This window comes from Nicotiana tabacum, chromosome 1 (genome assembly GCF_000715075.1).
Source record: "Nicotiana tabacum cultivar K326 chromosome 1, ASM71507v2, whole genome shotgun sequence".
Taxonomy (NCBI): domain Eukaryota; kingdom Viridiplantae; phylum Streptophyta; class Magnoliopsida; order Solanales; family Solanaceae; genus Nicotiana; species Nicotiana tabacum.
The window spans coordinates 92,690,866-92,702,525 of record NC_134080.1 but is presented as its reverse complement, the minus strand read 5'-3'; the positions used below and the strand labels follow the sequence as shown (position 1 = coordinate 92,702,525).

The 11,660-nt window shown below is 37.2% G+C and overlaps 3 protein-coding genes across 3 annotated transcripts; 2 read left to right on the top strand and 1 right to left on the bottom strand.

Moving 5' to 3' along the window:
- Positions 1-1,150: 1,150 nt before the first annotated feature.
- On the top strand, positions 1,151-3,812 carry LOC142163086 (putative protein phosphatase 2C 26). Its single transcript, XM_075220339.1, has 2 exons — positions 1,151-1,451; positions 3,688-3,812. The coding sequence occupies exons 1-2, from the start codon at positions 1,151-1,153 to the stop codon at positions 3,810-3,812; spliced, it is 426 nt and encodes a 141-aa protein (XP_075076440.1).
- A 731-nt stretch (positions 3,813-4,543) lies between these two features.
- LOC107763956 (pentatricopeptide repeat-containing protein At5g46580, chloroplastic-like) lies at positions 4,544-6,953 on the bottom strand. Its single transcript, XM_016582467.2, has one exon. The coding sequence runs from the start codon at positions 6,791-6,793 to the stop codon at positions 4,673-4,675; it is 2,121 nt and encodes a 706-aa protein (XP_016437953.2). The 5' UTR covers positions 6,794-6,953; the 3' UTR covers positions 4,544-4,672.
- Positions 6,954-8,766: 1,813 nt separating this feature from the next.
- LOC142163081 (uncharacterized) lies at positions 8,767-11,257 on the top strand. Its single transcript, XM_075220335.1, has 4 exons — positions 8,767-9,719; positions 9,968-10,712; positions 10,796-10,817; positions 10,929-11,257. Exons 1-4 carry the CDS (start codon positions 8,767-8,769, stop codon positions 11,255-11,257), a joined length of 2,049 nt encoding a protein of 682 aa, XP_075076436.1.
- Positions 11,258-11,660: the final 403 nt, after the last annotated feature.

The window sequence follows — 11,660 nt, the reverse complement described above, 5'->3', positions numbered from 1 at the left end:
CGAAGACTGAAGTCAGGACAGAGGGGGAAGCCCCCAAGGCACATGGCTACTCCAGACAGGTCCGGCCTATCCAGAGCCTATGCTGAGCCATCACGTCAAACCATCCCATCTACCTACTTTGTGTCTAATCTCTACATATTTGTACCATACCGTGTTTCCTCGCCTATATAAGGGGAACCCATACCACTTTGTAAAGGGCTGATGTTGCTCAATTTTCTCCACAAATGCAATAATATCTCTCTCCCTCTCTTTTCTCCTATTTTGCTTGTTCTCACTGGCCCGAGGCCGCTTTAATATCTATTGTCTTCTTACTTGTTTCATGCTATATTGCGCAACACTGGCCATAAAGAGCCTCGCTTGATCGTATCCTTAATTGTTATCCTATTCCCGATTGCCCCCGATAGCTCGAGCTCGATTCGAATCCCGACCCCGAGGTCCTTATCGACCGGCTTTGCATCCGGGCAATAGGCCCCTTCGGTTTGATTACTGTCTCGTTTTAGCTCGCATTTCATCATTATACTACACGTTCTTAGCATCAACTGCTCTAACAACTAGCTCGGGAATAGATCACGTATTTTTAGAATCTCATTAACAAATTTAATTGTTGTTACCATTTTCACGGTAAACAATATCTTTGCATTTTTCATGCGGAGACTTGAATCATATTTGCTTCCGGTTTTTTGGATGAATAACTATGAGCTACGTGATGTTTTTGTGGAGGTCGAGTATTAGGGTTGTGGGTTAGGAGGTAGTCGAGTCTTGCCTTACTTCGTACCTTTGTGAGACTAGTCTGGTAGGGTTTTTGTCTAAGATAGCTAGTGGCAATGTTGTATCTTACTATTTCGGTTTTCAGTGCAGGACCTATTTTACTAGCTATCGCTTTTGCTTTGCATTTTTCTTCTGGATTTCATGTTCCTATTTTTCCTATGATTTCCATGGTGATACTAGTATTGTCTCCTTTTGTCTTTCTGTTTTCTTGAGCCGAGGGACTTTCGGTACTCCTTCGGGGTAGGGGTAAGGTCCCCAGACCCCACTAGTAGGATTTTTACTGGGTTGTTGTTGTTATTGTTGTTGTATTTTTGTTGCTAATCACCATAATATTTTCGATTATATGTTCGTACAGCCTAAATTTAACGATGCATTGCTAGAAATGTTTCGGAATGTGTACATTGGCCATGCTCCTTACATATCTTGTACACCTTCGTTGCGTCACCATAGATTCTGTCCAGGTGATCAGTTTTTGGTTCTCTCCTCTGATGGCCTATACCAATACTTGAGCAATGAGGAGGTGGTCTCTCTTGTTGAGAATTTCATGGAGAAATTTCCAGATGGGGATCCTGCTCAACACCTGATTGCGGAGCTTTTGTTCCGTGCAGCCAAGAAAGCTGGTAATATTCCTGTCCATACTCCCAGTGTGGAGTTAAGGATAAAATGTGACCTTCCATTTTTTGGTAATTTTATGCCTCGCTATGCAATAGAGGTTGTGATGTTTATTTATTGCTGAGTAGCTTGAATTCTTGCATGAAAATTTTATCTGCAAAATCTATCAGATCTTTTGGTAGTCTTACACATCTTGCTGTTATCTGTTAGATGTTTCACTTTATTAGGTGGGGACAACTAAATTCTACAATTCGGATAACGTAGGCAGTAACATAAAATTATGTCTTTTTCCATTGCACTTGCATGCTGCAACTTATGCAGTTGTGTGCTGTTTTTTGGTGGCATCTGTCAGAAGTTTCCAAAAAGCTGAGCTAGCAAGCGTCGTTTGAGTTTTCAGGAAGTGTTTGTTTCACCTGTTTTTACTACCAAAAAAACCTAACTAATTTCTTTTTGGAAAAACTGAGTGTGATTACAAGGCATCAAGCAACCCATTACCCAAATGCTTGAATAGAGCTGTCAAAATGGGCTAGCCCAGCCCAAGTCTCGTGGGCTTTTAAATTTGGTAGGCTAGCCTGCTAGCCCTCCATTTATATAGGCCTTAAAATGGCCAGCCCAACCCTAAGAGGGTTGCGGGCTAGGGCGGGCCGGGCCTCAACATTTTTAGGAAAAAAAATATTTCTTCAAATCTTTTGATATTTTTTCGTGACATAATCTCTTAATCATATGAACGACTTCTGTTTATTTAGAATGTACAAGAATCTTGATATTTGATAAGGAATCTCGTAATTGAAAAGTAAATTGTTTATATCTCTAGCTCTTCTTTTTTTAACGTTACATGAATATTTTTTAATGTTTTTCTTTCACTTTCCTTAGATTCAGGAATTGCTTCGATAAGTTTATATGTTAAGGTTTTTAAATTGAGGTTTAACATTATTTGTTGATTTCATCATTATAATCCATGAAAAATTTAAAATTCATGAAATTTGCTAGTGTTTTTCGGTATTAAAACTTGACCTTTTTCTATACTGAAGAGCAATTTAATAATTAATAATATATTAAAGTAACCAAACTGATCATTGGCCCCTTAAAGTAATATTTTCTTTTGAAAAATTTATTTTTTTTAGTAATTAAATGATTTTATTTACCAATAGCAAATATGTACAATGTCAAAACTGAAACTGGGCATTCCCAGTTCCACGCATCCTCTACTACAATTCTTCTATATCAGTGTGAGGTCTGTTTCTTGTAAGGAGTCTTAAAACTTTATTATTGGCCACTTAAAACTTTCCTAGTTCGTTGTTAATTAAGCAAAAGAGAAACTAATCTTGTCATACTACATGCATATCAAACATATAAATTCTAGTTGATATGAAAGGATAAATGAGAATTCTAAGGTTGGAAAATGTGGATTATAGTTAATATTTTTTTAGTTTTTACTTTTTTTAAATATGAATTTAATTAATTTTTGGCCAACAGGCCAGCCTCGGTCAAGCCTCAAGGGCAAGCGAGCTGACTTGGGCCGGGCTTATAAGCCTCAGCTTTAAATGGAGTAAAACAATCCCAACCCAGCCTTACCCAAATAGTGGGCTGGCCTCATGGACCAAGCCCATTTTGACAGTTATATGCTTGAATGTGTTATTACTACAGTAATGGTCAAATCCTTCCTTTCCTTTGGCTGCAATGGGTCTGGCCGTATTCAAAAATTTGAAGCTTGAGAACTATATCGCCTTTTGTGATTGTGTTTGCTATGTAACAGCTTAGAAATCTCTTCACCTCTGCATTTGTTGTGTTAAAAAGGAATGCATGTTAAAATATGTTGTGTTGTAAGTATGTAGCAGCTATTTCACGGGCGTACTGGGGCTTTTATCTTAGTTTATGCCCTGCCTCTATTAATTTCATGCTTAAGATTGGTGGTGACACTTTGCCACCATGTCTTCTGTGGCTGTGATCTTAGTTATATGCCCTCACTCTTAAGCCTAAGCTCATCTTTCACTTATCAATTGTGCGCACTCTTGGGTTTCTGGAATACTATTAGTGGCATGCTTATCTAAGTTTCGTAAAAGCTATGGAATATGAAGACTAATAAATTCTTAGGATCCATCTGTCATGATAACATTCTTGGCAGCTTCATACTTACTACTTTTCTCTAGATCTTAGTGGTTGGGTAAATCTACTCAAATATGGACCAATAAAAAAAAGTGTAATCAAATTTGGTATCATGGTTATCATATGCTGGGCTGTCTATATGAATCTTTTTAGGACAAGCCAGGCACCTGTTCTCAAAGTGGATTTAATTTTTGTCTGCAGGAATGGATTTTCATGAATTGCTGGATATCCCTCAAGGAGACCGCAGGAAGTACCATGACGATGTTACTGTTATGGTGATATCTCTTGAAGCAAGAATTTGGAAGTCGTCAGGCAAATACCTCTGAGTTTTTACTACTGCTGGCATCTGTGCCAGAATTGTTATCCATGTATAGTGTGCTGCTGCAATTTTGTTCTTTTTGAGTTGAGATCTTGGGCGACGAAGCTGGATTTTTTGGGTGTTTTGCGGATCGTTTGTAGTCAACATAAGCACAGTGGTCTGCTTATCCTCTTGAGTCTTGACAAACAGCTAAAAATAGTGCTAGATATTGGGGAAGGCTCAGTGGGCGTTTACTTCACTGAAAGTAGAACTTCTGTAGTTGGGACTGCTCTCCTAAAAAAAAAAAAGAAACAGGATCATTTCATTTATTTCCTTTATAGATTTTGCATAGAGGGTACTTTCATTCATTCAATTTCGTTCTTTCTTTTCTTTTTTGTGTCCCTCCTCATCTCTACTTTTTAGAGCCAAAGTGCTTGTAATCGGGTTGGTGGCTTAGTCACAGAGCTTTAGGCGAGAATCTGTATTTGGAGCACCAATGCAGTTTACAGAAGAGAGAATTGTTGTTCATACCCTTGTGTAAAATTCAACTTTCTTCCTCCGACTCTTTAGCCACTTCCGCATCTGTCGTATTCGGGAAAGCTTGCTTTGTCCCGCTCGCACATGTGGATGCAAAGATCCGATCGGGAAAAGACCTTCCTTCCTCGAAGACGAGGAGATAAGGAACGAAGGTCTTGAATCATTTGATTTGGAAAAATTTTGTCATACAAATGGGGCAACAGGAAAGGAACACCAGATATATTTTATGCATATAAGTTCAATACTTTCTGAATGCAAATGGCTACGTAATTTCAGTTACCTAACATACATCAATCAAGTTTACTACAACCCATATTCCTAATTACTGATCTCAACTAGGTGAAATATGATCTATGCAGTTGCAGCAGCCTTTGATTGTACCCATGACACTACATCTTCGCGAGTTGCAATGAAGAAACCAGCCTTTTCTTCACTCTCTTTGAAGGGAGCAGATAGCTTCTCCACATGAGAAGCAAAGGCATTTGCCAGACCCTGTGAGAACTTGTGAGTCCCTGCTCCAGTGTTAGCCGATAACACTTCTGGCAAGGGTTCTTGACTTTGCACAATTCTAGCCAATGTTCCCATCCATTCTTCGAATGCAGTTTGAGCTGCACCAACTGATAGCGCTCGGACATTCAATCGCCACTCCTCTGGTGTCTTAGTATGTAAACCTGGGTATAGTCCATATACAGTTCCCAAGTACAGAAGCTCATGAGCTCTCTCTGGGCGATTTCTGTTTCTGCATATATCAATTAGACAATTACAGAAGGGCCTTCTGGCATCATCTGATGTATCGCTCAGTATGGACCGGAACTCTTCTTTCACAATGTCAAAGCTGGTGCTCTCATCTTCCAGCAGCTTGACAAAGGCTACCAATCTTGGGTTAGCATGTTGCAGACAAGCAAGGACCTTATCTGCATCGTTGCCCTTGCAATAGGACACAACCGAGAGCAAGCAACCACAAAGTCTGTCATCTGGCTTGACTCCTCTCTCTACTGAAGCTTCGAACACCTTAACCAAATCATCAATTCTTTTTGCTCTTCCAAAGCACTGAACCAAACAAGTGCATCCCATAACGTTAAGCTCAACCCCTACTTTAGACATTTCCTCAAACAAAGCCATAGCTTTCTCTGCATTTCCTACACTTCCATATATGTTAAGCATTGCTGTATAGCTCCAACTATCAAGTCTACAGTGCTCCGACATCCTCATATCATCAAACAGCGTCTCGGCCTCTTCCTCCAACCCAAGATCAGCACACATACTTAACAATGTATTGTACAAAATGAAGTCCATAGGCCATCCATTAGACTTCATTCTTTCCCAAAGTTCCAAAGCATCTCTAGCCCACCTTGCCTTTCCATAAATCTTGATCAGTGCTGTTAATGTCTTGGCATCGGGGCGAAGCCCTGATTCCACCATTTCCTCAAACAGACTCCTAGCCAAACCAGGCTTCCCAGCCTTTCCCATTGCTTCTAACAATGTATTATACACAACCAGATTAGGCTGCACCTCAAGTGACTTCATTTCTTGCAACACAAACCTAATACCATCATAATCCCCAGCAGCACCAAACACTTTAGCCACTACAGCAAAAGCAACAGGGTCAGGAGTCCACCCACTAGATCTACCTCTCTCATACAAGCTCATCACCTCCTCAACCTTCCCTAACTGAGCATACACATCCAAAACTGCAGAATAAGTGACTTCATCAGGCATCAAACCAGTCTTATACATCCTTTCAAACCACTCCACTGCCTTGTCAAACAGATTACACCTTTTGGCACAAGTGATAATAGTAGAATAAGTAATATTATCCAAATCAATCCCACTTTCAATCATCTCATAAGCAAGTTCCTCTATCTTCTGAAACTGCCTCCCAAACCTCAGAGATTTCATAGCAACATTATAAAAGATGGTTTCAAGGGGAAACAAATTCTGGGTCTTGATCCAATTGAAAAAAAGAAGAGTCTTTTGCCAAGGTCTCAAGCTATTAAGCACTAACAAAGCATTATCTCTAGTGGGTGGATGTGGAATATCTTCAAGAACAGCCAAGAAACCATCATCAGAGAAGTGGCAATCACTCAGCCTCCTGGCAAAGTTCTTAAGGTCCCTAATTTGAGGATTGTAAGAGTAAGAAGACCTCTTCTGACGCTGTAAAGATAGCACAGAAGGTTTAGGCCTGGTGGGGTTCACCCAAGTGGACTTTGGCTTAGAAAGAATTCTTGCCTGGTTTGGTGGGTCATCAAGAATGGTGTTGGAAAGTGGCTTTAGCTGTTCAGAAAGAGATGGGTTTTTTCCTGGAGAATCTACAACATTTGGTGGAGGTTTTGGAGATTTGGAAGTAGAATAGCAAAGAATAGTGAATCTTTTGATGGCTAATCTTGATGAAAATCCATAAGGCAGCTTTGTGTCTGAGGTGTAAGGTATACTGCAATGGATGTCTAGAGCAGTGGAGAATTTTGCAGCCATAGAAAAAGATGGAGAGAATTTCAGTGGAAATGCATCTATTTGGAATTGTTTATGGATATTTTGGAACCTTATCTGAATTTCAGTGACTACTCGAGTCTTGGTAGCAGGATATTTCCCTTCTATTGGAAAACCCCTGTTACGCTAAAACCCTACTAGATCTGTTCCAAAATTAATTAGGAGATTAAAATTCTTTACTAAATGGGCTGTCTGGTGAATTTGCAAATGGGCCAGTAGTTGTTCTGTTGGGGTCTTTCTCCAGGGACGGGCGAACGGCACAAATAGCCACTAAAAGCTGTGGCTTTTATTTTAAAGTTACTGTTTTCAATGTATTTAGACTTTAGTCACTCCTTTTAAAAAACTTATACCTGACTGGACGAAAATATCCTTCTGGTATAACTTATACCTACGCTATCAACACAAGCAGCAATTACACAAAGAGAAGAAGCGAGCAACAGCAGCAACGGCGATCAACTGAGGACGAACCACCATTTCTCTTCCCGATTTCAAAAATTCAGCAATCTAATCCAAAAAAACAACATAGATAAACAGTAAGTTGTAATTTCATGTGTTTCTATCAATTTTTATTTCGCTATAGTTATACTTTTTTAGATCTGTATTGATTTGATTATATATTAGATAAGAATTTGATTTTTTTTTGAATTTCTGGATTGATAAATTTATAGACATCGCCTCCTATGATAATTCTGTATTCCGGACATAGTGTCTTCATTTTGGAAATTGAATTCAAAAAAAATAAGAACACTATGTCCTTAACTTTGATTCTACTGGCCTCATTTTGCAAATTGAATAAAAAAACTTAAGGACAAAATGTCCTTCACTTTGTTATTGTTCTTCTGTATACAAAGTCCTGTAGCTTGAGTTTCAAATTGTATGTTTTAATTTCTGGTTCAAATGTTAAGGACTGACAGTCCTTAACTCTTAAATACATGTTTAAATGTTAAGGGCTAGCAGTCCTTAACTTTTAATTCCATGTTTAAATGTTAAAGGACAGGCAGTCCTTAGCTTTTAATTTCTGGTTCAAAAGTTAAGGACTGGTAGTCCTTAACTTTTAATTCCATGTTTAAAACTTAAGGACTGGCAGTCCTTAACTTTTAATTTTAATTCCATGTTTAAATGTTAAAGGACAGACAGTCCTTAGCTTTTAATTTCTGGTTCAAAAGTTAAGGACTAGCAATCCTTAAGTTTTAATTCCATGTTTAAATGTTAAGGACTGACAGTCCTTAACTTTTAATTCCATGTTTAAATGTTAAAGGACAGACAGTCCTTAGCTTTTAATTTCTGGTTCAAAAGTTAAGGACTGGCAGTCCTTAACTTTTAATTCCATCTTTAAATGTTAATGACTGGCAGTCCTTAGCTTTTAATTTCTGGTTCAAAAGTTAAGGACTGACAGTCCTTAACTTTTAATTCCATGTTTAAAACTTAAGGACTGGCAGTCCTTAACATTTAATTCCATGTTTAAATGTTAAGGACTGACAGTTCTTAACTTTAATTACATGTTTAAATGTTAAAGGACTGACAATTCTTAACTTTAATTACATGTTTAAATGTTAAGGACTGGCAGTCCTTAACTTTAATTACATGTTTAAATGTTAAGAACTGGCACTCCTTAACTTTAATTACATGTTTAAATGTTAAGGACAGACAATCCTTATCTTGGTCTTGCACTTACAGTACACCTTTTCTTAATTCTGCAAGGATTGTTTTATAACGTATGTCCTTTGTTTCCCATTCTCTTGACTTGTAGGATGGAAACAATATGCATAATAGTTGCTTTTAATGGTAGATGGACTGAAGACTATAAATATCTTGATCATCAAACAAAGCTTTTCCTAGCACCTGAGTCAATTCAGTTTGAAGATTTCGTTAAACAGATTTTTGAGCTTATTGAATTGGATAGAGAAAAGTTTGAAATAGTGATATGATTTGATATCAACCTTGGAACAAGCAAAGGAATGCTTGTATCCAAAGATTTAGATCTTCACACATGTATAGAGTTGCTAAAAACTCATTCACTCTTCAAGAGCTGTCGTTTCATAGTTGATATTTCGGAAAGAATTTTTGCATCAACAAGCAATGAACATGCCAACACAAAAACTCAACATGACAATCAAGAGCGATGCCAACAGATAGTTGAAGTAAATATGGTTGAAGCTCAACCATTAAATGAAGAGGTGCATCAAACATTTGATTCTATTCAAGTAGAAGGACAAAGCATTATAGAGATTGACAACGAACAAGCTTTGGGTATTCAAGTCTTAGAGAGTGCACCGGTAATCGAAATAGTTGCTGACAAAATCTGCACTCAAATAACTAAACGAAGATCAAATTTGAAACAAAAAGAATCCCCAACTACGATATTAAGAGAAAATTCTTCTTTGGATCAAATAAAAGTCGGATTAGTATTTGACAAGAAGAAGAGCATAATTAATTTTTTTTCTAATGTAGCAATCAAAGGACATTTTGAATTCAAAGTTGTTAGATCAAGCTCAACAAGATATTCGTTGACATGCAATGATGATAGGTGCCGTTGGTGTGTGCGTGCTTTCAGAATTAAAGACTCAACATTATTCAAGATAGTAAAGCTTGAGAAAAAGCATGACTGCTCTGTTAACACTAGGAAAGCAGATCAAAGTCATGCTACTTCAAAGTTGATTAGTGGTTACATTATCGATAATCTTCGGGACCCAAGATTTAAAGTTACACCAGCTTTTGTCATGGCAGAGATGCAAAAATTGCATGGACTAGACATTGGATATCACAAGGCGTGGCGTGCTATTCAACATGCTTCCGCTTTAATAAGAGGAAGTCCCGAAGAAAATTATGAATTATTGTGTTCATACTTGTATATGATGACAAGTAAAAACCCGGGAACTTATACTAACATAAAGATAGACGACAACAACAGGTAAACAATTTAGGACATGCTGTCTTTAGCCTTGTTAACTTTTGAGTTATAACCAGAAGTTGAGGACTGCCTATCCTTAAGTTTTGAACTTGTAATTAAAAGTTAAGGACTTCCAGCCCTTAAGTTTTGAACTTTGAAATAAAAGTTAAGGACAACATGTCCTTAACTTTATAACTTGTAAATGTAAGTTAAGGACTGACTGTCCTAAACTTCGGGTATTTTAACCTTGTTTTATATTGTATTTTCAGGTTTCTTTATATGTTTTACGCATATGGATCATCGATAGCTGGTTGGAATCATTGTAGACCAGTGATTGCTATTGATGCGACTTTTTTGAAGTCAAAATATCGTGGTGTTTTAATGATTTCAGTTTCAAAAGATGCAAATAACCAAATTTTCCCATTAGCCTTTGGAATAGCAGAATCTGAAAACAACAATTCCTATGAGTGGTACTTTAGTCAGCTTCGCAATGCAATTGGGAGCCGTGAGAATTTGATTTTTTTATCAGACAGGCATCAAGCTATTGCAAATGGCATTGTAAAGGTATATCCTGAAAGCCATCATGGGATTTGCATCTATCATTTGGAGCAGAACCTAAAGCGAAGAAAGGTGAAAAGTAAGGTCATAAAACTTTTCCAAAGTGCTGCAAGAGTATACAAGCGTAAAGAATTTGACATATACATGTCAGATATTGCAAATGTAGATAAGAAAACTTATGACTACTTGATGGAAGAACCACCGGAAAGATGGGCACGTTCTTGTAGTCCACAACGAAGATATGACATGCTCACAACAAACATAGTTGAGTCGATGAATTCAGTGCTATTAGAAGCAAGGGAGCTGCCTATACTAAGAATGATGGATTTCATTCAAGTGAAGCTACAACATTGGTTTTATGAAAGAAGAAATAAAGCAGAAGGAACATTTTATGATGTTTCTTGTTGGGTAGAGGAGGAATTGAAGAACAGAATAGATTTAGCATTTACTTTGAACGTAAGTATTATGTTTTATGTTTATATTATGATTTTGACATTTTTTAACATAATGTACTCACTTATAATTTTTCAACATTGAAGGTCTTCCCTGTTGATTCATGGCGTTCTAGAGTTGAAGAAGAAGGAATAACTTTCTTGGTGGACTTAAACAAAAGAACATGTGATTGTTTTCAATTTCAACTTGATGAATTACCATGCATACATGCAATTGCAGCTATCGAGAAGAGAAACATCAAGAAGTCTGACTTTTGTTCGCACTGGTACTTAAAGGAATCTTGGCTGAAAACATATGAAAGACAAATACATCTTGTAGGACATACTGATTCATGGATTGTACCAGAGAGTGTTAAGTCACAAATTGTTAAACCTCCAGATTTCAAAGTGCCACCAGGTAGAAGGCAAAAGAAAAGGCATATTCCTGCTACCGAGCCATCAAAAATAACATTCAAATGTGGTCGTTGCAGAAGAATTGGTCATAATAGAACAGCTTGTATATATTCTCCGGCACTCCATCCATTTTCAAGAAAGCATAGAGAAGAGTAGAAATATACACTTATGTTTATCGACTCTTTTAAGTTTTTGCTATAGATTGTATTCATTATTATTCTAATCTGAGCGGATGCCTAGATTTTCAATATTTATATCTTGTTACGTTCTTTTAATTTCTTTTGAGTTCAACAATTAAAAGTTATTAACAGGAGTCAGTAAGTTCAACTTGCAATTTTGAAAACGTAATGACTGTCTGTCCTTAACTTTGAATTTCAAGTTCAAAAGTTAAGGACATGAGGTCCTTAAGTTATAGTCTCATATTAAAAACTTAAGGACTGTCTGTCCTTAACTTTGAATTTTAAGTTCAAATGTTAAGGACATGAGGTCCTTAAGTTATAGTCCCATATTAAAAACGTAATGACTGTCTGTCCTTAACTTTGAATTTCAAGTTCAAAAG

Bases quoted from the DNA above. Each gene is read 5' to 3' on its own strand.
- LOC107763956 (XM_016582467.2), bottom strand. From the start codon at position 6,793: ATGGCTGCAAAATTCTCCACTGCTCTAGACATCCATTGCAGTATACCT.
- LOC142163086 (XM_075220339.1), top strand. From the start codon at position 1,151: ATGTTTCGGAATGTGTACATTGGCCATGCTCCTTACATATCTTGTACA. The intron at 1,452-3,687 runs GTAATTTTATGC...TTTTGTCTGCAG, and splicing joins ATGTGACCTTCCATTTTTTG to GAATGGATTTTCATGAATTG.
- LOC142163081 (XM_075220335.1), top strand. From the start codon at position 8,767: ATGCTTGTATCCAAAGATTTAGATCTTCACACATGTATAGAGTTGCTA. The intron at 9,720-9,967 runs GTAAACAATTTA...TTGTATTTTCAG, and splicing joins AAGATAGACGACAACAACAG to GTTTCTTTATATGTTTTACG. The intron at 10,713-10,795 runs GTAAGTATTATG...TCAACATTGAAG, and splicing joins ATTTAGCATTTACTTTGAAC to GTCTTCCCTGTTGATTCATG.